This window comes from Alligator mississippiensis, chromosome 5 (assembly GCF_030867095.1).
Source record: "Alligator mississippiensis isolate rAllMis1 chromosome 5, rAllMis1, whole genome shotgun sequence".
In the NCBI taxonomy this organism is placed as follows: Eukaryota; Metazoa; Chordata; order Crocodylia; family Alligatoridae; genus Alligator; species Alligator mississippiensis.
Genome location: NC_081828.1, coordinates 15,233,026 through 15,257,764, shown reverse-complemented (window position 1 = coordinate 15,257,764; position 24,739 = coordinate 15,233,026). Strand labels below are relative to the sequence as shown.

Below are 24,739 nucleotides of genomic sequence, written 5' to 3'. Positions count from 1 at the left end.
AGCCAAAGTGGATTGTTTATGACTGTTTATTTGAATGAATGGGTGGCGTGGATGTACATCTGCGTGAAAGAATTTTTCCCTACAGGAGGAAAAGTTAAGTCCAAAAAAAGAGTTCTGGAAGATGTAAAAGCTGCGGTCAGTTAGTCTCTTCTCTTCTCTCATGAAACCTCAGTTACCGTGAGAGCTTTGTCTCCTGCATTAACAAGATTCTCCTTCTTTGCTCACTGTTTCGCTGTGCTGGGCTGGCAGAAGGCAGCTCTTGCAGAGGAAGAGGCTGCTTCTTAGGCGGCTCTGTCCGATGACTGTGAACATCCAGGGGGACACTCAGATCGGACTGTGGACTCAGCGTGTGCAGAAGATCAGATAAGTCACAAACAAGGCTGGGATCTTCAGAGGAGCCAATGACATTTAGACACCCAAAGCCAACAGGACTTTGACACCTAACTCTTCTAGGCTCATTTGACATTTTTAGCTGCGATTCACATTTTACATTTCCCAATCTTGTGGGCCAGCATTGCAGACCGCATCAAGAATTAGCTTGACAAAAACAAACACTTCATCCTATTTCTTAGAAGAGATAGCAAATGATACTAAGTACAGCCTTCCCTCTCACCTGGGAATGGAGGACTGTTAATGCTGGTGTTTTGGTCCATTATAGTAGTGTTATATTCTAGTCCTCCCAAAAATTTAAATGATAAAAGAGATATTCTTCTTTTCTCATTCCCAAAATGATCATCTTGTTTTGTGCTATCAGGATGTCTGCTGTTCAGTGATGGCTATGTTTTAGTGGTGGGTGGTTTCAACCCTGGCCATGGACAGACATGCATTTGTAGTGCTGCAAATGATGCAGTACTGTATAGTGCTACAAATATACAGTGCTACAGCGGGGTGTACACACTCATTGATGGCCTTCCAAGCTGGAGTGCTACAAAGTTGTTGCAAAGGCATGCTCTCCAGCACTGGGGCAGTAGCAGGTTCCCCTACCAGCCCCCCAGGGAAGGGAGCCTAGAGAGTGACAGCCTGCTCTCTCCCCTGCCAAGGAAACAGGCAGGCTGTCAGTGCCACCGCAACACACGGCTCCATACTGCTGTGATGAACAAAGCTGCAACCCCTACTCCTGGCTGGGTTGTAGCTCTGCTCCTCATCACTAACCGCTGGGTGTGGGAGCATCAAGCTGTTGTTGAGCCCAGTGCAGCTGCTCTCCCTCCCTCCCTGCCTAGGGGTGGTGGGGAGACTGGGAACCCCCCAGCACCACAGGTAACTTTGCACACATTACTTGTGGCAGTACAATACACAGAGCTACAGAGAAGTTCCTGTTCCATTCAAGAGCATTTTTATAGCACTTTCACAATTTTTGTAGCACCACAGGCAGGGGGCACCTCTGTACATCCTGTACACATGGAGTACATATAGTAGTACAAATATAACACCTGTCCACAGCCCCTGTATTCCATTAAACTCCAAAGCATTATAGGATCCTTTGCAACAATGGTGCCATACTTATAAGAGCTTATTAACAAAACTGTTACCCTAAACTAGGAGTTCAGGTTGCCCTCCTATGATATGCCTGTCAAACAGTTTCAAAACAACATTTTTACTACAAAGTTTTATGTGCCAAATCCATCCTTAATAAGACTGCGGAGAGGTCTTTGGCATTCCAAATTTGGGCCCACATGTCAGAAAAGGATATTCTGAGCTGCTTTTTCCATTAAGCTCTCCACATGCTAGCTCAGTTACTGACACTTCTTTGTTCTTGAACAGCAAGCAACATTTGTCCACAAATACTAGATAATTTTTTTGACTGTGAGTTAAACATACCAACCGGTATCTTTAACACAGACTTGCAAACCCAAACTTTGTTTGAGTCATACAGCCCCTTCTGGGAGCCCTCATGTTCAATGTACTGCATGAAAAATTCTCCATTTTGTATACATTTACTTTAGTCTTTAAGAGGCTTAACTTAAATATTTCCAGACTCTCTAACAAAATAGAATGCCTAAAGAAACCTTAAAGACTTCAATTATAACTTCCTTTTCAAGCATCTCAGGTGCTTAAATAGTGTATCATAACAAATCCCCCAGCAAAACAGTCATTTTACTCAAATTACAAGGCACAATTAAATGTGTCATAAATAACATCATGGTCTCTTTGGCACGTCACTGACATGCATTCAGTGGCTGGGCTTTTAACTTGTCTAATTTATGTTCAAAATTCTTGCTTATTCTTTTTTTAGGCTATTGTTGACCATGAATCGGAGTCCAGCCTGGTGATCTTTAGGCAATTTTAATGCAAGATAAATGCTAACTGTCTTGAGTAGCCCTTGGAGAAAACAAGAATGTCCCTTAGGGTGGAAATGGATGTACCATTTGAAATGTCTCCAGCTTAGAAACATTTAAAACACATAGCGCTTCAGCTGCAAGACGCATTCAGCCCCTGTTGCTTCCTTCCCTCCCCACTGGTGCACTTCAAAATTGCCATGGCTGGATGTTGCAGCCAGGTCTCCAGCCAGGGGTGCAACAGGGGATGGGAACACCTGTGGCTCTGTTCCCTCTGCTCCTTTTTAGCCATGGGCTCTGAGCAGACTGTCATACTGGGTGCAGGGAGCACTGGCACCCCGACAAGTTAGGGTGGTGGGGCCCCAGCAGTTGGGGTGTTGCTGCTCCCTGTACTCCTGTGAGCTCCAGCATTGGAGCTCCTGGCACTTGGGTCACTCTGGGCACTGAGATCCCTTCATTAGTTTGAGCTGTGCTATTCAGCCCAAGCTAAAAGGCAAGGCCTAGGAAAAGGGCAAACTGTTGTGTGCCAGGCAAGAGTACCATGTCCACCTGTATAGCCACTGAGCGCAATACATTGCTAAATAAAACAGTACCCTTAGCATGGTTAGCGAGTTTTAATCATCAGTATGACTAGACACCATTATGGATGGACAGATACTTGACTGAGATGGTTCAGTGAGGGGTGATCCAGCCTTGAGCGAGGGCTGGACTAGATGACCTTGTGAGGTCCTTTCCAGCCCTACTTTCTGATGATCCTATGAACGTGGCCAGGTAACTATATTTTGCTTCCTGGACATTTCGTGGTCGGCTGCAGCACGTTTAATCCCTGATTGAAAGTGAAAGATATTTTTTAGAATTGTTGGTGTAGCCCTTCCAACCCGTCCAGTTTGCGTAGCATGAGCAGTATGCAGGACAGAGACAGAGGCCTAACTAACCAATTTTTGCACGCTGGGCAAAACCCTGCTGCGGAGGGGGAAGATTGCTAAATGACAGAGGATGTGTGTATGTGTGAAGAGGTCAAGGCAGTCAGTCTTGCCCACCCTGGGAACTGAAGGAACCCAGCTGCTGTCGCCCCTTTGCTGTCTGCTTACCCCTAGCTGCTCCTGCAGCAAAGACTCCCAGGGGCCTCCATTGCGGCAGCTCTTCTAAGCCGGCCCCTGGGGCCCTGCTTGCCCACCCCTATTTACGCTACTCTAGACAGTGCCTGTGTATCCTTTAAGTGCTATTGCTCCCATGAGTCCTACCTTTTGAGGGACTGAATTTAGCTACAAGATGGAGATGTGTGCTCTCTTGTGCATTAGGCTGAATCAGAGAAGGGCACACATTCCCTGAAAAGGTAATCGGAATTTAGCAGTTCCAAGTTAATGTTGCCTGCATCTTTTAATGACTTACTTATATGTTTTGGACCATTACTCAAAGTAATAATGTGCAGGACAAACTAGTTCTGATTCTGATCAGAATCAAGCCTGATTCTGATTCAACAAAATTTAAAACTAGTTTAATTCCGCTTACGCTGCTGTGTGAGCAGGATCAAGTCATAATAACTCTAAATGAGGGATGAGGTGTGTCACAATGCCATATGTGGGGGTCTCCCCAGAGCCCCAAGTTTCTCCCCGCTGTCCCAAGGAGCAGACCAAGGTTTGCCTCGGGATAACTCCTTACTCCTGCAAGCTTCAACTCCACTGCACTTATACTGGACCCCACAGCGAGCTGCGGACAGTGAATCTTTGCTAGCTCCAGCTAGTTTCCCCTTGAGGTGTTAACAAACTCTGGGTCCCTCTCTTCCGTAGAAAGGGCTGGTTTGGAATATCACTTGCCCTGAGATCATGCTTTACCATGGGCAAACAGTAAGGTAACAACAAATGAAAGGCTTTATTCTATAGGAGAAAAGAATGACACAAGAACAACTGACCATATAGTTGTAAGGCAGAGTACACAAAACCAGATAAAATTTCTTACCGTCTTTCCTGACTACAGCACCATCTTTGGAGTGTCTTATCCATTTCTAAACTTCCTGCTGAGTCTGCCAGTCCCCGATGGCTGGAGACATATAGACTCACGTGGAGGGTGAGTTGATCCAGAGACCACTACTGCCTCAAAGAAAGCTCCCAAAAAACCTCAAAGTCACTTTTGTTCACCTTCTTTTGATGAAATTCTCTAGAAATCCTTTCCTTCCTGGGACACCTAAAGTTCCCCTCTCTAATAGTCTTCATTATTGTGGGGGTGATTTTTCCCATTACAGGCAGACACAATACCTTGGGTACCCATCCCAATAACAGCCCGTTCTGCCTGTATTTAGGAGTGGCAATTGTTCTTGCTATAAGCCAGTGATCCTTATTACTTCACCTTCCCTCTGTTCCTTTGCCATAGAAACAGCTTTTAAATAAAGGCCTAGCTGCAACTTTTCATTAAACTACAACTCCAAATCATAAGCATGTATACAGACAGCATAATGTAACATAATATAACCCATACAATGATGAGAATGATGTAAATGAATACAGCTATTACCTGACACTGAACACCAGGTCAGTCACGTCAAACTTGGGGCAAATGTCTTTGTGGGAGGCACTCTAAACTCCAAATTATTACTACTATTGGGGTGGGTTGTGACAAGGTGAATAGTCATGAATTCCTAAAAAAATAGCCTGCATTACAAGAGATTCCTTCTCCTTCCCCATGCCAAGTGGTTGTGCTGGGAGGTGTCCGTGAAGGAATTGCTGTGGCCAGTGGAATGTTAGTCTGTGCGGCAAGTGATTCAGAGCATGTCCGGTACACACATTGCAAGTCCAGCTGTGCAAAACATATCACCAGCAAGGAGAGAAATAACTTTCCAGGGGGGAAGAAAAGCAAAATAGTTAGCATGTCAACTTTCAATCTGAGAGGCTGCAAGGCAACTTGGGGGAAGGAAAACCTGCCAAACCTTAGTCCCTTCGGTGGCTGTCCTGTTTTTAGTAACATCCAGATCAAAAAGATGTTAAAGGGCAAAAAAGAGGAAACAAAAAATTATTGTGTGAACTTCCTGGTAACTTCTATTGTTCTGGAAAAGAATTGTTTTGGAAAACTTAAAACCAGCAACTAGTGCAGAATTGCTGATTGCAGACACCTCATTATGCAGCCAAGGGGAAATGGGGATTTTGGTGGGAAGGACACTATTAGCTTTTAGAAACTGCTACTAACAGTTGCTACAAAGGGATACTTTGATTAGTTAATATTTGGATGTTTGTTTTGTCTAAACAATTGCCCTGGGAAGCATGGTGGAGAAGCATTATTGGCCACCTCCCCTAACTCCCCTAACAGGGTAACTGAAGCAGACCGGCTGCCCACAGCTCAGTGTTGGAAGTGGGGTTAGAATTAGGAGCTCCTACTCCTTATGCCAGTTCTCAGGCGGTTAGACCACACTGGTTGGCTGGTTCATCCTAGCTTGCTTTCTAGACTGGCAAGTTCACGAAAGCCCAGCATCCGTGCTGAAGACTCTGATGTACAAGCAGCCAAACTGACTTCCTTCGCAGTTTGTCGTGAGTTTACATGACCAAACTCATTATCTAATTCACTCCAACACAACCATAACACTTAGTTCTGTATAGCTCTTCTTTGTTCATATGGTTCACCTGATCGGCTGCGAAACTGCGGTACCAGATTGCCCTCCCTTTTCTCTCTGCTCTATGGCAGACTGTTTGGGCACAGGTGGCAGAGCCTGTTGTAATTTGTGTTTGCTACAGCACACATTTGTTCTTGTCTCTTCCTCCACATAAAGGAGAAAGAAAGACTAGTGAGCCTCTGGTTGTTCACAGGTGGTATAGTCACACCATTTGCTCCCACTACCAAACCAAGTAAAAAATATCCTCCTAATATGCAGACAGTATAACATCCTGTATTGATTTAAGGAATGACTCACATCCTGGATAATATTTTGAAATTGTGGTCACTGTGAAGACTGCTGTTGCACTGAACGCCCCTGGGAACCCACCACGGTGTGGTGTGGTTAGGTCACCTCTGTCAGCTGAGAAGCAGCAGAACTCAGTGATCACCTCATCAAAGTGAATCCCCCTGGGACAAGAGGATTATTCCAGCCAGGAATGGACTTCCTCCTAACAGAAACGTACCAGCAAGAAAACAGAGAGATGGAGGTGATGAAGGGGAGTTTTCACAAAACCTAACTGGGGAAAGACTTGCAGAAACATACTGGAAGCCAGGCCTGCTTTTGTAACTGGGAAGAGCTGGTTTTGGCTTCAGGACAGATCAAGGTCAGGTAAGTCAAAGATAAGCTACCCACCTGCCTTCTTTCCTAAATGCAGATAGCCCCTCTGGGACTGCCAGGGGCATTGCATTTGGGAAGAGTGGTGGCATGTTTGCAGGGAGGGAGGGTTGCATTAATAAAGATTCATAAACTCTTGTGCTTTTCCTTTAAGTGCTTAAGGGATCAGAAACTCTGCTCTGAGCCTCTCCATGTCTGCTGCTTATGTCTATCACTCCCAAAAAGTAAATTGTAAACAGGACTGCAAAATCTTCACTGGGATTCTGGGAAGTGGATGTATTTGAAACTGCATTGGAAGGGCCAGTACTCATGGGAGGATGCTAGAAAGGAGGGTACATGCCCTTAGAATAAACCAAGAGACCCCAATGATAGGGCTGGAGCCTGTCTTCTGTGCAGCCAATGGAGGCTTAAAACACTGAGGATCCATCAGGTGGTCCCTTGAGAGCCATCTGTTGAGCTGCCAACAGGGACTGCTAAGCCAGATGTTTTCACCCACCCCGATATAAAATCCCAGGACCAAGCTGAGGACCCACCGGTCACTAAGCCATGGAGCTAGGGTTGTTGTGGTTATAATTTTAAAAATGTCTTTTCTCTTCCCTTGTCCTATCAATCAGATAGGAGGCTGAGAACAGTCAGAGGCTTGACTGCTTGTGGTTAAATCTTGCTGTTACATGTGCTGATGTAAAGCCTCCAGTAGCTACAGCTATACCTGCAATCAGAGGCTGCATCCAGATGAGCGCGAGCATGCAGTTTGTGGTACTGCAGACCTGTTTGCGGCGCCACACACTGCACATGCAGGCATTCCCCGCACTGCTACCTTGCAGCGTGGCAGGGTGGTTTTGACCCAGAAAATTCTGGGGTCAAAAAAACCCATGCCAAAAAAAGAAGCAGGGTGGTGCATGCAGTGGCAGCATGTTCCACCCAAAACTGGAGCCTGGCCAGCCAAGCTCCCAGCTGCAGGAGTGCCATGGCTACAGCTCCCCAAGGCCCCTAAGTAAAGCTGCTGGGGCCAGCACAGTTGCTGGCCCCAGCCTCCCCTACACCCCCTGGGGTAACCTGCTGCATGCCAGAGGGCACGTGGCACAGGTGTTCCCTGGGGACAAGTAGCAGGGGCACAAGGTATGCCACTGCTACTTGTCCGAGGGCAACAAATGTCCATGCTTGTGTGGGCACAAATATTAGTGGTACAAAAATGTGCTGCTACTTTGTAATGCAGTGCATGACCCTGCACATGCACTTTGTTACGGGACACTGTGTCCCGCTTTGGGGAAACTGCCCTTTCCCAGCTCCTCCTGGCTCCCATCATGCTAGAGCAGCCAGGGCACAAATGGAGTGGAGATGCTTTGGCCACCAGCCAGATCATCTCCCTGGATGACCAAGCCTCCATTTGGACCAAGCCGCCTATTGTAGCATGTGCCATTTTTTTTTGGAGGGGGGTGGGGGTTTCTACCAGGAAATCCCAGTAGTAAATTTTGCCCCCATGCTGCAGATTTGCAGCACGGGCCACATTTTAACATTCTGCGTATGCGCCTTTTGATGCCACAAGCCGCACGTGGCTGCATGTGGGGACACAGCCACGGACTTAGAGGAGATGCCAGGTGGGTTACTTTGAGATGCTGATGGTGGGTCATCACCAGCGGTTGGCTGCAGTGAGCTGGTGCTGGGCCCTGTCTCAGAGATTTGTTTGATGAGATTCCTCTATTCCAGTAAAACAAAAACTTCTCCAAAGGAAAAGATGAGTTTGGCATGTCTAGATTTACTGTGTTGACAACCACAAATTTTTAAGAATCATTGGTCCCCCTCCACATTCACGAGGCTGGCTTGAAATTCTTCCTTGTGACAAGGTATTTAGCAGAATTCAGAGATTCATTCAAAGCTGACAGGGCCATGCCACGAGCACTTCTGCTATGACCTCAAATGTGCAACCTCTGGCCTGCCAGCTGTGCACTTTAGCACCCATGCCACCCCAGCCCCCACGTAAAAGACTAAAATATGAATAATAAAAGTATTACGTTCTTTAGTTTGCTGTCTGTATTTGACGCATGTAGCTTTTCCATTTCCTAGTTCTTTCTCTGCAGCCACGTGACTTGCAAGTAAAACACTAAATATTACAAGACTCACAATGAAATTGCAAGCATTGGTCACAGTTTTTTATAAGATCACTTTTTTGTCAGAAAAAAACTAAGCCAATTAGCAAGGAATTGGGGGGGGGGAGGGGGGGAGGGAGGATGGAAATCTGTTTTTTTCCCCTGTCCTGGTAAGCTATGGAAAAGGGAAGACTATGGATTTATTATGCCCCTGTGTCTTGCCTTGTATTTCTCTTTTTAATAGAAATGCTGACAAGGAATTAACTATATTTATGAAACAGGAGTTTTAGTAAAACTGATAGCGGTGTAACTTTATTGTTGCCATCCTTTTAAATGGACATTTAAATGCCCAAAGACTTCGGGAGTGTCATAAATGATTCTGAAAACAATTGTGTTTGATTGATTAATTAAACTGGGGTTTATTATTTAGCAGCCAGATTTATTTCAGTTAAGTACTTGGCAACTACATTTCTTTTTTTTTATGCATAGACCCAAGTAAAGTGACACTTGCTTGTTTTTAGCAAACATCTGATATTCAACGTGCTGGCTACCGAGTCTTGGTTCTGTTAGCCCTCAGCTCTAAGCTCTTGGCTCTGCACCTGATGCAGATTTTTGGGAAGCTTTTAAAATCACTTTTATTCTTCCTAAATCTCTCTTTAGTCTCCCTAATCCCTAATTTTATTTTCCCTAATTCCCCCTAATGAAGAGTGCTCTCTTAATTTGGGTCTGGTTATTTGGGCTATGTGGTCAAACCCCTAACCTCCCTGACCCCTTAGGTTTCTCTTCCATGTTGCACATTCCCTGGGTCTTTTTCCCATATGGCTTCTGTGGCTTCCCTGAGGAAGATTATTCAGTGGACAAATTGATCTTTCACCTGCAGAAAGTTCAGCCTCCTATCACTTTTCTTCATTTTGTTTTCTTTCCCTTGATTATACCCCTTGAATTAGTTCATTTCTCTCTGGAGTTTTCACCCTTCACATTAATTATATTAATTTATTGCAATGCCTTAAAGATAGAACTCAGCAGGTGATCCTGTCCCATGATTTGGTGGTGGTGATGGCTTACAGCAGTAGGGGTCAATGTTTCTGGCAGGCATGCCACAATTTGGCCCTGTACCCTCCCCTAGTGCCTCTCCAATCTCTTTCCCTTACCTGATCTGGTGCTCAACTTTCTGCTCCCTGACCAAGATACTGCTCTTCTTTCTGCTTCCTGCTCCATCTACCTTGTCCTCTCACCAATTTGCCATATGCCACATGCAGAGGCTTCCTATGCCACTTGTGACACCCATGTTGCCAGTTAGCCACTCCTGGTTTACAATATCAAGATTGCAGGCCGACAGCGGAGCGCACATCCATATATACCCAATTTATGCCACTACTTCAGAAAAAAAAATATCCCTAGATAATCCCATCCCTAAAAGTGCAGTGAAAGTGGAGAAAAGATAAGATCACAACATCGACAGAAAGTAAATAGTTCTGGGACCTAGTGTACCAAAAGCACAAGCTGAATGTCTTCTACTCCGAGGCTGCCACCCAAGTCACAGTGGTGCATATTGGGATTGCAGAGTGGTCGTCTGCCAGGCACGCAGAACACAACGGTTCAAACTATTGTCCTGAATTCCACTGTACATTCACAGGTGACCAGAAACTCCTGGTGCATTGATGTTATGTGCTGGCATTGTGAAATCGCATTCTTTAAGGCTGAAATTCACCCTTTGAGAGAGGTACCGCTCCTCAAAATAGGGCATCGATGCGACTGATATGATGCAACTGCTGAAACACAGTAGCTTAATTATGCCATAGCTTTAGTTTCCAAATATACATCCCCTCACTTTGTCATACATAGCTAAATATAACACTTTTAATCTTTCCTTGAAAGCAGTTTCCTTTAACCTCCTAAATATTTTTGTCACTCTTCTTTGAACTTCTTCCAGTTGGCCACTATTTTTCTGATAATGAGTTTCTATCTCTCACTAAATGTATGGATTAATATTCTTCAGCTTGTGCTTTTCCAAGTTGAATCTCATTTTGTTATCCTCTTGCATCCCTTTATAATCTTCATACGTGCCCTGCAGACACGTACATGCCTGCTTAACTTCCCTACCAGGAGTAATTTCATTGATTTCAGTGCTGCTATTGATGGTATTCTCTTAAGCATAAGTACTGGTCTCTTAAGTAATCTTAAGCATGTGTGTAAGTACTTGTTGGCTTGGGGCCTTAGGTTGGAAGTGTCCTAGAAAAGGAACCCGGGTTGTTTGTACGTTTTGGACCGTGGTACGTAGTAGTAACATTGATGAAGATGACTCTTAGGCAGGAAAACTAAGTTATTTCCAGTTTTTAAAACCTAAAGTCATAACGAAGGGCTGTTTCTAACCAGGCTATGTTTTACATAACAACACTATGTTTCAAGCTTTTTCTTTTTCCTCCCTGAAGTGAAATTCCTGTTCTTGCCTCTCCCTGGCTGCGCATTGTTCTGTACTTCAGCTCATCTGAGTTTACTGCACAGTTGACTTCCCTCCTGTGCTGCTGAACTCAACAGATTGGAAATGCATTATTTTTTTTCTCCGCATATCTAAATAGAATTGAAAATATGTGTAACAAATATTCCCTGAGAGGCCATACATATTCTTGGTGTGTCTGCTTGTAACAATAGCTCTGCTGGTTTATTGTGTAATCAAGCAGACCGCCTAGATAGAGCAATTTTTGGTAGCACTCGAAACACTAAGGACTGGATTCCTCATAGATAGTTGGCACAGGATGGTTTACATGACATCTCTCTGCGTCAGACTGGCCTCCTTTCCCGGCAGCAGATTCATCATAAGGCAGAACAGGTGGTGTGGGCCCTCCATGCTCTCCCTCTGGGTTTCTAGCAGATGGGGGAAAGCAGCTTTAAGCAGTTGTCTTTAGCGGCACCTGGAACCCACCCATGGAGACAACCCAGGAGTTGTGTTAAATCCAGTATGTCTTCTGGCCAATCCTCTCTCCTGCTGTTTCCTAGGCTTTGCTGGACACATGAGGACAGAAGAAAGATCATAATAGCTTTCTTCTTTCATCTTCCTTCTACCCCGACGTTTTCATGGGCAGCCTGTAGCTCAATTTCAGCTTTAAGATCTCGTCATCTATATTCAGGCCTTGAAGTACTTGAATCTACTATTTTCTTTCTCTTTTTTCCTTTGCTGACTTTTCCCTTTTTTGGTGTGGGATAAGAAAAGCCAAGACCAGGGGATTTAAACCAACATGCTACGCAAGTTCACAAATAGAAAAACAGAAATCCAGAAATGAGAGTTAAATTCCTTTCTGAGGCATTTTAACTTACATAGCTGCTCCATACATGGCAAATGATCTAAGATCTTACTGTACTGCATGGCAGCATTTGGGCTAAATACACAGATTTAAAATCACCATTGTGCAGCAAATTCAGTGTGGCCAAAGCTGCTCTTTAACGTCAACTCTGTAATATATTGCATGACCCCGCTCTCTATAAGCAACAATATTCTGAGTGTTTTCATTGACAAGTGCTCCTTATAAACAATTGAGATGAGTATCAGTGCTGGCAGCCAAGCCGAGAGCAAGAGGCAGACAGCTGAATGCAATTGTCAGGGCATCTTAACCATCAGGTAACAAACTCCATGCTCTTAAGGAGTGACGCACAAGAGAACAACTGGTTGAAGTGCTTTCCTTTCACAGCATCTAATGAAGTGAGCTTGAGTTCACAAAAGCTTATGCTCTTTAAACATCTTAGCTAGTCTGTAAGGTGCAATATCTATCTTGCCTTCTCCTAACTTCAGACTAACGTAGCTGCTTCTCTCCAAAAAACTGCAACACGCAGTACAAATACACAACCGTTTGGGGTTAAACTTCAGCCTCTGTTTTTCCTGCAGTTCAGTTTTTACATCTGTCTACAAGCAGATGGTGGAATTTTACTGCACATGACACCGGCACGTCCCCTGAGACCTCCACATATGCAGCAGACACTTGGCCAAATCCTTCACCCTACCTCAGACCCTTCCCAGGCAAATTCCTTATCTGGATGAAATCCTGCCACAGGCCCCAACTGGCAAGCCATCCCTAATCAGCACAGCACTTCTGAGTATATCAGCTTTAGACATGCTTATATCCCATTGGCTTCAATGGGACATAGTACATAGAAACCTAAGAGATATTGGTTCTTTCCGGTCCTGAGTCTGTTGAGTCTAATTCCCAGCTAAAGCAGTCATTTAATATCTTTCACAAATTTATCAAGCACCGTGCAACTCATGCAATAAGTTAGTTGCCCTCCTGCCAGAAGATTTGTCTAGACCCTCATGTGCTCAATAGGAGCAGACTTGGGTCTATGCTGAAGTGATTAGTTGCAGTGGGGCCTCAGGGAGTTGGGTCTAGATCCACAAAAGGACCCAAGGACTTATGGCAGAATTTAGGCAGTTAAATCCTTGACCTTTTAGTTGATGGAAAGTCCACAGAACTGGTGAATTTCCCCAAAAGTCTTGAATTCTTCTTGCACAGTAGGTCCGCTTCATCAGGAAGGATGGGCAGCGAGCTCTGGCCTGGTGGTGTAACGTGGGAGTCCTGGGTTTGAACCCTCTTTAACCAAGGAGGTCTCACTTCTGGGTGAGTGGTCTAACCACTAAACAACCATCTAAAGATGGGACCACTGTCCCCAACAGCACCGCCATGCCCGTTCTCTTGCACTGTGAAAGAAAAGTATAACAATTTGGGCAACTTAGGTACCTCACTTCAAGAGCAGGCTCAGGCTGTGAAATCATATTGGACAAAAGTGTCCATCTTAAGCCTGCAAGAGTGGTAGAGTTTAAAACACGTCCCATTTGTTGCTTGTGTAGATGGCCCCTTGCTGAGTGAAATAGCTGGAGTGAATCCCATTCCTAGCTAAGAGAATCTGAGGAAGAAATGCTCAGAATAAGACCAGATTTCTGGGTGTTTTAAAAGGAAAAATATAACTGAAAAATTCCGCCCAACTGTATTGAGACGTCTATGATGTATTGTTTTAATTATCGATATTGAATATTGAACATACAACCACATAAGAAAGGACAAACACCTATGAATATCCTCAAACAGAATAAATTGGTAGAGCATACCAATGCATTTCAACAAAATATGCAGGCCGTAGCAACAAAATAAAGCATGCTGGAAGTTGGATTTGAATGGACTGCAAAAAGAGGAGTAAGACAACACAAGTTTGTCACAGCAGCGCTGGAGGGTGCCTGTGGATTTAACAACGCAATGTAGGCTAGGTGGGGTTGTCAGAGCTGCTAAAATGCCTGGCTCCTTGTTCATCAGTCATTCCACTTTCTGTTCTTGTGCCAGAGCACAGTGTTGCCATGTTTGAGTTGCCACTGCTGTTTGTACCCATCAATATTATTTTTAAGGTAATGCAGTCATTTCATTATGATTTTATATGAATCTGTTTCATTCTTAGCTTTTGCAAAACCTTATTTTCACAAAACGTAACCTTTAAGCTGACTCTGCCCTGGCTGTGCCTGTAGGATGTGAGCACAATCAGTGTTGCCTTCAGAAGTAATATAAATATTCCATGAGCTCCAACAGGATTTAAGAAGCATAAGTAGCTCGGTTTGCAGGAGAAGGCTATGATCAGACATGTCTGTCTTTCTGCTGATTACATTCCCAACATTTTACTTGCGGTGCCCACTGTTTTACCTGTGTGCCTTAGTTAACATAGTGGTTATGAGGGGCTGGATTCACAGGTCTGAGAAAAAGTAGCCCTGTAAGCATGCACAATCTAGGCCCGGCAAGGTGAGAATCTTCCCCACAAGGTAACCACATTCCTCCAAGACTCCAGTGCTAGGCAGTCGTCAGTCAACCTGCTGAGAAGACCTATTAATATTCACTCTGGTGCCTGCCTTGTGATACGAATGAATTCTTGACTTGGGGCCAGTTGGTTTACAGAAGCCCGTAAGTATTGATCAAAACTCTTACAATTTGTCCATTCTGACTCAGGACAGATTGCAAAAAAGTCTCCATACTTCATTCCCAGTCTCCATAGCCAGACCCACCTTCCTAGTTAGTAGGGCTGTGCGAAGCTTTGGTCCCTGATTCGATTTGGCGGAGATTCGGCCCAATTTGGTGGCTGAATTTCCAAATCCAAATTGAATCAGAGGACCCTTTAATCTCTCCGAATCTAATCGGAACCCTCTGAATCAATTTGGAGAGATTCGGAAAGATTTGGCGCGTGGAGCATCCCACAGGAGTGCGGGGGGAACCTCCACATGCTCGGCAGTGAACCTGGAAGTGGACTGGTAGCACTTCTGGTCCAGTTCTGGGTCTGCCGGGGAGCATGCAGGGCCTCCCCCCCATGCCTTCCCGGCTCAGCGACTGGTGCCTCCTGGGTGTAGGAGGCACCCGGCATCCCCCCATGGCTGATTGGTGAGCAGGGGGGGCGCGGGGTAGGGGGGACCCTTCACACTCCCCGATGGACCTGGAAGTGGATCAGAAGTACTTCCAGTCCACTTCCAGGTCTGCTGCCGAGCATGTGGGGGTCCTCCCGCACTCCTGTGGGATGCTCCATCCACCCCAGCATTGCAGTGTTCACAAGCCGCGCTGGTACCTTGAGGTATGTAGGAAAAACTTTTAAAGCTGTGTCTATGTCTGAATCACTGAAAGCTGTGTCTATATCTGAATCACTGATTCTTCGAATTGGCATCGAATCTTCAGATTTGGATTTGGCCAAATCGAATCAGGAACAGTGATCCAAATCAATGAATTGAATCACTGTCCCTGATTTGGGCTGAATACAAATCAAATAAGGCCTGCTTCACACACTCCTACTAGTTAGCTTAAAGCACATCGCTTGCCTTCTGTGTCCTTATGGACAAACAAGAAAAGTACCCTTAACTCCTTTGTGTGGGTTACACACCTTTTACTTTACAGTACTATGGAGAGCAGCCGCTGCAAGGTTGCTACTAGCTCAGGTGAGCAAGGACTGGACAGGTAGAAGCAAGTGCAGGGAAACTTTGAGTGAACTCCCTTCTGAGCCAGCACACCTAAAGCAGCATGGGTCACTAAAACATGAGCACAAGGAACCAAAATATATGAACTGTAATTATCACTGTGGGGTAATGCAGTGTAATGAATTACATACCATAACCTCCTTTTCCTCTGCACAGGTTGCTAAATCTCACTCTAGTCCTTTATTTCTCTGATTCATTTTTTAATTCCATCAGTGCAAACCGAGAGGGCTTTGTCTCTCTCATTCTTGGGACGTGGAATTTTTTCAGTCGTACAAAAAGCGATATGTAGGGCTTCTGTGACCGGAACCATGCCTATATTGAAAGGCGTGTTAGGAAATGAAAACTCACCATTTGAAAACCAAAATTATGTTACAGCTCAGGATCCAAAAGATACAATTTTCACTAGAAATTTTTTTTCTGGTTTCATGTCAACAGATGCTGTAGTAGCAGTTGATGCAAAATATGTACCACTGAATAATGCATACTGCAGTGCTTTTCCAATTTACAAACTATGTCTTACCCAGAACTTGGGGAGTTGTATTTTTTTATTGCAAGTGTTGGTTAGAAAAAGAACCTTCCCCTTTAACATGCTTGCAATGGCATCTCAGGACTGGAGAGTTACTTACTGGGTCTTTCTTTTTATCTCTGAAACCTTTTGATTTCCTCAGTGTTTTATGCTGCTTTGCCTGTGATTTCTGCACTGATAAATCCAAGGTAAAGTGTTGGAGTATTTTATTTTGCCTGCATGACTTAGACTAACTGCTTTGCTTCTGCCTTTATTGATCCCCCCCTTACCTTTCCTTCCTTTGGGTAGCACAGCACAGTTTTTCTTAAGTGCTGGGAACAGCAATGCTAGGACACTCCTTGGTTACTACTGTATCCTGCAGCTGCTAACAATAACTGCGACAACAAGAGATGGATGATCAGAGTTTTAAATGCACCTCCATTCAATTACTGGGCATTTTAAGAGGTTCTTGCTTGCTCCTCCAGAAGTCCTCTGTCTCTGCTGCAGTTATCAACTGCCACACGATGACCTGCAGTTCACTGAGGTGTTGAATCAATAGAGTGGTATGTTCAGTAATTACAGCAGATGCTTTGCTGATTTTCCTGTCCTGTTAAATAGATTCACTGCCTTTTCATCAGCTCCTCAGAACAGCAGATTGATGGGTGTAACTAGAGGAATATGAAACCATAGACAAAATAGCAAATTCTTAATAAGATCTTTCTGAGATAACTCATTAAGCTACTGGGGGTGGGGGGCGATTTCAGGCAAATGAATTATTAATGTGGAGGCATCCTGTGATTTCTAATAAAGCTTCTGTCCTTTAATCGCGGCGACTGTTTTTATTTTTGTTGGGAAAAGCGCTAGGTAGAGTAAATGATGCTGTCTGAAATAGCCGAGCTGCAGAATGCAAAGCAAAGCTCAGTGGAAAGGTTTGTGTCATCTAGGAAGAACTTCAGTGCAAAGCATTAGATATAATGAGACCTGCATAGTTAATTATTGACTGATTTTTAAATAATCCTCTTTCTGATAAAGAAGATAAATGTAGTCTGTTGTTGATTAGACAGCATTTTGCCTTTAGTGCTTTGGGAGACTGTATGTGCCGCTGATAGAAAGCAACTAATTTTTTGGATCTGACTAACTTTCTTCAAAAGCTTGGTGCAGAGTAAGAACTGTGCTTAGCTTACTAGAAAATGAACCTTTTGTCTCCCTCCTTCTGTTTTAGTTAAACTTGTATTTGCTTTTCAAGCAAGGTCACTGATCAGCTGACCAACTTTTTTAACAGCTGGAAAACACACATTTGCTGCTCTGAACCTATAACTGTTACCTCTCAGCACTGAAAAAGATACCTTTGTGAAAAGGGAAAAGCTCTTCTGTACTCTGGCTTTTTGTAGATGGGAGGATGAGAAGGTAACATGGCAACGTACTCTTTTAATGATAGTTTTCCTTTCATAATGAAGTGCTAACAATTCAGCTACTGCAATGCAGGAGAAAATGACAGGCAAGGACAAAAATGTTGTGATATAGTTGATGAGATTTTGTTAATGTGTGATTTACCGGGAATGAACTCTCACGGGGTTAAATGTTTCTAATACGTAAAACTATTAGCAGAAACCTTTTCTAGAGTGACTATTACCTCTACTAGTCTCTGTGATTCAGTTAATTTGCAGCTGTAATCTTCTGGAGGAGGAGAGAAGGTATTGCTTTTGTATTGTTGATGGGGACGGCGGGGGGCGGGGGCGGGGGTCTTACTGTGTCATGCAAAGGGATGCAGAGTAAATGAAGGGTTAAATGAGACTGTAAAGAAATACTCTTTGCGACTTGGCTTTTTAAAAAGACAGTACATAGTCATTCCAAATGGGTTGCTCAAGGGAATGAAAGTACTTCAATCTACACTATTACCTTGTCAAATATGCGACTTTTTGATTTCCATTTCTCCACATAGTCTTGCCTCGTGAAAAGTATTTTAATATAAATATGGCTTCATCCTCCCCAGGGCTGTTCTTTGTAGTAAAACTGAAAATCAAAGATGCTATTTATGCTGATGTGCTGTCTGCCTGGAGATTAAAATACAGTGTTCCTCCCTCTTGTACAACAGAGGGAAAGTCTGCAAATACAAAAACCTGAGACAGGGTCAGTTTAACGAGTTTAGACATAACGTTCTTTTTGTCATTGTATATTCATTGATTATATTGACGGTGCCTGGATACAATATTTACTAAAGGGGGGGAAACCAGCTTTACAGACCCTCTGAAATCCATGATAGAGGGGGCGAGATTATTTCGAGAGAACAGAATGCAGAACCAGGTCATTAGTCCAAATCTGACCCAGGCTGGTAGTAACCGAAGGACATTACCAATCTGGAAGCTGTTCGGTAGCATATGTGCAATGAGTTGTTGAGTTTAGTCCTGCCTCTCAGGAACAAGGATGCACTTTAAATGAGGTCCTTACTTACACTAGCAAACAAGAACTGAGTTAAGCTAGTCTCTCAGGCCCAAAAATGGCTTCTCTAGGGACCTGATCCAAAGTCAGTGGGGTGGGAATCTTTCTTTTGGATGGTGGATTAGTCCCCAGGTTAGAGGCCAAGCACGCTGTTACTGTGGCATGAGCCTTCTTAATGTATGATCCCCTGGAGAAGGCTTGCACCACGACACACGAGGAGCAGATCGTCTCAAAACTTTCTGGGTTGCACTGTTGTGAGGGCAAAGGGAATCCAGACATACCAAGGGATGTCCGCAGTGTTAGGGTGCATAGCACGGCCCACAGCTGGGCTCTTGCACAGCCTCAGCATTGTGTCCAGAGCTCTTATTCACAGCTGGAATTTGTCCTTTTCCGACCTTTTCAGCTACCAGCTTTTTCTTCTCGGGATCTGACTTCCCTCAAGTTTTGCATGGGGCAGAGACTGAAATGCTATGTGAGGGCTATGTCTCCCCCTTATCAGACAGCAAGTTAAAACCAGTTGGACTTTTATCAGCCTGCCTGAGATTTCAGTGGAAATTAAATAGCATTTTGTTTTTGCCTAATTGGTCTATTGCCAAAAAAAATACGGTAGAATTAGATTTGAGACAGTTTGGAGGCTATTGTGAAAGCTAGTTGCATAATTTGCCCCTTTTATTATGATAAATTTCTTTTCTTTTTTTAGTGTTTATTCTAGCTAGTCATAGGAGAGCACTGGTTTGGATAACAGGGGTAATAGGACCCACATTGTTGGCTGTTAGCCATCAGGACCACATACAAATGACACTGGAGGGAATGGAAGTCCATCAACAATCTGGTAGGGTACATTCAATGCTGTTTTATGAGGTGATTTTGAAATAGATTGGTCAAAAGAGAAAAGTAATAATATCAGCTTTGACTAGCAAAGTGGAACTAAGCCAATAAATGAACCAATTAGCTGTAATTATCTAAATATTAAAAGCATCCTATTGATTGGATTTTTTTTTTTTTTTAATAAATGATCCAAAAAAGTGAAATAGAACTGGTCTGAGTGTGGGTAGGATCCATAATCACTACATAATTGCCTGTAATTGGGAAGTAAAATAAAAACATTTGAGCAAGAGTTTAATGTTCATTTTGCCACGTGCTTTTATTGGCAGGGAGAAACAGCAGTCATTGCCTTTCATAAAAAAAAAAAAGTTGAGTTAATTAGGGAATACATCAGGAGTATATTGGTTGAAATGCAGCAAAAACGTGCTCTTCTGAGCTAGTTCTGCAGCACTAAAAAAGGATGCATAAATTACTTGTCTATCAGTTGTCAGTGTTGCTATTCAGTTACAAATCAATAAGATAGTAATTTTAGACTAGTTTTTAAGACTACTCATATTGCCTTTATATTACCATCCCCAGAGCAGGCTATCTTGCCTACATGCGATGATAGACCTGTTTACTACAGTGCTAATTTTGTTGCCAATTAATAGTGGCTTCGTACAAACACTTAGATCTTTTAAAACTTCCCTGCTAGGATATTACAGCACATGTAGAGCTCTTTCTCTGGTCACTTGGATGAGGGCTGTGTATCTGGGCAACTTCATTTCAGTTCTTTTAAAACAGGGATACCAACAGCCCCATCCCATTCTCTGGATGGCCTATTACAGTCAACCTAGAATAAATAATATAGTTGCACTCAAAAGTAATCCCACAGGAAGAGAAGTTTAATAGATACCAAGTAGAGCAGGAAAACTAGATACGGCTTCCACTGAGAATTGAAATGAGGGAGGGAAACACAGGAAGGTTGTTCTGGACGGTGGATGCTGCACAGGAGAAACCTTTTGCACGAACAGTGGCACAGCAGAGAGGAGTGTGGGTCATAAGCCAGGGAAGCTGGCTGGTGCCTGTCTATTAACCGACTTAAAAATCTGGGTCAAATGCTTAAGGCCTCACACAGGCAAAACATTAAGGAATAAAAAAGTGATTAAGTAACAATTTGAACTGAATCCTGCACTGAATGGCTTGGGTTTGCTGTACTTCTCCGTACAATGAGCGGGGAGTGGGGACTGGAGCGCTTACGTAGCCATGTCCCATTAGAGGTACGGTCATCTGGGAGCAGGGTTGAACCCCAGCAAGTCCTGGCACTGGAAGTAGCCAGCAGTAGATTTCTAGCCTGCTACCTTGCCTTTTTTCTCACTGACAAACTCAGGCCCTAAAGAATATTTTTTCCCCTTAGAGGATACAAATGCAGCTCAGAAAGAGAGAGGAATGTTTTAACTCCAAACATCGGCTACAACCTCCTTATTGGGTGATCTGGGAAATCCCCCTGTTCTGTTCCTCACCTTCCTTTTCCTGTTTGATTTATAAAATAGCTGGCTGGGTTGCCTGATGATCTCCAGTTGCCTCAGCCTCCTTAACCCTTCCCTGCCTGGTCCCTGGACCCACCTGACAAGCGTAGGAAAAGCAGCAGTTTCCTATCGGACTTTTCTTGACTGTCTCCAGCCCCAACATCCAGACTTCTCTTGAGATTTCTGGGCCCCTGTACCCTTGCCCTCAGCCTTGGGATATGAGAAAGTGGGGAGTAATTGGGATGGGGAATCGTATTATTCATGTTACAGTGTCAGAGCTGAGAATAACTATGATTTATGTTTTTTTTCCAGGATAAATATAGCAGTGTTGTAGCTATTTAGAAAAGAGTTACTATACAGTCACACACTAAAATACAGGTACTCCTCACGTAACGTTGTCCTGGTTAACGTTGTATTCTTATTACGTTGCCGCTCTATTAGAGGACATACTCATTTAAAGTTGCACAGTGTTCGGTTATAACGTTGTTTGGCCGCCGCCTGCTAGTAGGTAACTACTGTGACACAATTGGATTTGCTTAGCATCATTTTGCTTAAAGTCGCATTTCTCAAGAACATAACTACGACATTAAGCAAGGAGTAGCTCTAATGGGATTTCTCTTACAGACATTTAGTGTGAATTTTCAATCTTTGGTCACTCCACATAAAGAAATGAAAAACCAGCCACCTTTATGTATAGTTTAAACCCCTTGCAGTTCTCACTGGGACATGACATATTATGCAGTATATAAATTACATACTATAGCTTCATAGTTTCATAGTAGTTAGGGGTCAGAAGGGACCTGAATAGATCATCTAGTCTAACCCCCTGCCACTGGTTGAAGCACACGCTGGGATCACACGATCCCAGACAGGTGTTCATACAACCTCTTTTTGAATTTACCCAAGGTAGGAGCGAGGACCACTTCCCTAGGAAGTTGGTTCCAGATCCTAGCCACCCTGACAGTGAAATAGTGCCTCCTAATCTCCAACCTGAACCTATTCTCCAGCAGCTTCTGGCCATTGTTCTTCATTACCCCAGGTGCTGCTGTGGGGAATAGGACCCTTCCTATTTGCTGCTGATCTCCCCTAATGAGTTTGTAGGCAGCCACCAAATCCCCCCTCAGCCTCCGCTTGCCGAGGCTGAACAGGTTCAGGTCCCTCAGCCTCTCCTCATAGGACCTGCCCTGTTGCCCTCCAACCAAGCGGGTGGCCCTCCTCTGAACCCTCTCCAGGCACGCCACATCCTTCTTAAAGTGCGGTGCCCAGAACTGGACGCAGTACTCCAATTGAGGCCAGACCAGTGTCGCATAGAGGGGAAGTATCACCTCTCTGGACCGGCTTGAGATGCATCTTTGGATGCACGACAAAGTGCGGTTGGCTTTGCTGGCTGTGGTCTGGCATTGGCGGCTCATGTTCATCTTGGAGTCAATAATGACTCCAAGATCCCTTTCTGCCTCTGTGCTCACAAGGGGGAAGCTCCCCAGCCTGTATGTATGCTGTGGATTCCTTCTCCCCAGGTGCAGCACCCTGCATTTATCTACATTGAAGCCCATCCTATTACCGTCTGCCCACTTCTGTAGTCTGTCTAAGTCTAATTGCAGCCTCTCTCTCCCTTCGAACGTGCCTACCTCTCCCCACATCTTGGTGTCATCGGCAAACTTGGACAACATGTTTTCCACCCCCTCGTCCAAGTCGCTGATGAAGATGTTGAACGGTGCGGGCCCCAGGACCGAGCCCTGGGGGATCCCACTATTCACATCCCACCTGCCGAGTACAACCCATCCACCACTACTCTCTGGCTGCACCCCATCAGCCAATTTTTGACCCATCCAACTGTGTAGGCATCAATGCCACAGTCGCTCTGGCATTGATCAATGTATTTTGGATAAGGAGTTCATATGCTATTGATCATGGATCTAATGGCAAATTTCCTTGATATCTCTTTTCCTTCTATTCCATTTGGAATTATCTGAAATGTTAGGGCTCGTTTTATAATACTTAAGAAAGATTTCATTGTAATGTACTTATAAAACAGAAACAGTTATCATTAGGAGGGGAAATACTTATTTAAATATGCTTGAAAGTGTTTTCTGAATATGGCCAGGCCACAGAATGCTTGAAATAAGAGTCCAGGTACAGTAACTAATATCAACTTTGCTATCTGGAGACCTGGCTTTTATTAAGCCACGAAAAAACTGCTGTCATTGTAAGACTTCCTGTGGCTAGATGGACGGCCTCAAGGACAGACGGGAAGTGGAGACATAAGGATACTTGAATGTCGCAATAAGTACTAAGCATTTGTCTAAATGTCTCTTCTGTTTTTTAGATGCAGTAAGGCCTATTGACTCATCTAACAATGTTTAACTGACGACCCAATTGGATCAACTTCCACAATATGGAAGAAACAAATGGTATGGAGGCTGTATTTTTTCCTCAAAAGCTGTTAAATGGAACTATTTTGTCATTTAAAACAACGTGTGATAGTTTGCTTACCAGAAATAGTGTAAGTATGTACTGGGGCCAATGTATACATTTGTTCAAAATGTAAGCAAAATATAGTAAGGACACCCATTTCAAGAACAAAAGGGTAGGTTGTGTATAGTTCAGCATGTACTGCACTCGTGTTGGTTTGACTGTCGGTGATAGTTATAACGGGGAAAAGCATGATAGTCTTATTGTTTACGATGGAGCACCACACAGTAGATGGGGCTGTCGGATATGACTCAAGAGACCAACATCTTGTCTGTTCTCTGTGGACAATAAGGACCCTCTTCTGCTTTTCAAAACGAGCCCACATTACACTGTTGTATTTCCCTTCCTCATTCCCCTGTTTTCAGTGTGCTGGCTTCCACCCTAGACTGACTGCATTTCAGTAGTGGTAATGGAAAAGGGCTTAGGAAATCTTTGAGACAAAGAAGTCTAAAAATGCTAGACCCGGCAGATGGCAAAGGGGAAGAGTGGTCAAACCTTTTCACTCTTGGATGCCTATCAGTACAGGATGCTTTAATCAACATAGTATTTTTTAGGAGAAAACCTTTAGTATAAGCTCAGGCTCACCAATTTGCCTTTCTGATGTTAATGACTTGTACCCATGAAAATAAGAGCATGCAGAGATCTATAGGAGAGATGAAAGTTTGAGTATACAGCGCAGGATGTTCTTTATCAAGAGGAGACCACTGAGCAGTCTGGGTTAAGTGTCCACTTTAATGAGAGCCATTTATATTCAGTGGAAGATTCTGCTGCTGCATCTGTATCTCTAAGGTTATGCAAGGAAACAAGTGGCTATTGCACCCTCAACACATCTCATGCCACTGTGGCTTTCCTGAACTGAAGCACTAAAAGACATGTTCTTCTGAAGTTTGTCCTTTGACTTTAAAAAGTGTTTTCTTGTTCTGCACAGAGTTAAGTTACACCATTTAACCCTGTCCATGCCAAATGCTTTTTCTTTTAGAAATATTCCTTATAATATGGGTGATAATGTTTGTCTATGGGTTCACAGAAATCTCTTTGTCCAACTTGTAGTGGACCTCAAGGTGCTGAGGAGGCTAAAACCACTAAATATATTGAACTAACCTGGCTAGTTTCCATCATCTAGTTTTAGCTGAATTTATCATGCATTAGGCAGCTTTTTATACTTAGACAAATTTGTAGCTTAGCTTACAAAACCAGCTATTTGCATAATTGCCAATTAGAATCATGAGTTTAGCCAATTTTTGGCTTCTTCAGTGCAACAATTACATGATTCAGCTCTAGAAAACAAGATTATATGTTTGGTATGCATTACTCTGTGGCTCTGTCTCTGAGCAGATTCAACATTAGCATCGCAGATGACAAACGGCAAACCCTTCCTTCTCTC

At 43.8% G+C, this 24,739-nt stretch overlaps 1 protein-coding gene across 5 annotated transcripts in view; it reads left to right on the top strand.

Annotated features, from left to right (window-relative positions):
• KANK4 (KN motif and ankyrin repeat domains 4) overlaps nucleotides 1–24,739 on the top strand; it is a 56,014-nt gene that overhangs the window by 2,105 nt on the left and 29,170 nt on the right. The window contains exons 1-2 of one of the 5 annotated variants that reach the window (XM_019489158.2): nucleotides 16,191–16,320; nucleotides 23,210–23,294. In XM_019489158.2, coding sequence (XP_019344703.1) covers nucleotides 23,279–23,294 — 16 coding nt within the window. In that variant the 5' untranslated portion in view covers nucleotides 16,191–16,320; nucleotides 23,210–23,278. Of the gene's footprint in view, nucleotides 1–16,190; nucleotides 16,321–16,508; nucleotides 16,675–17,303; nucleotides 17,519–23,209; nucleotides 23,295–24,739 lie in introns of those variants that run through there. The other 4 variants (XM_019489159.2, XM_014593898.3, XM_006274709.4 and 1 more) reach the window with 4 other exon arrangements.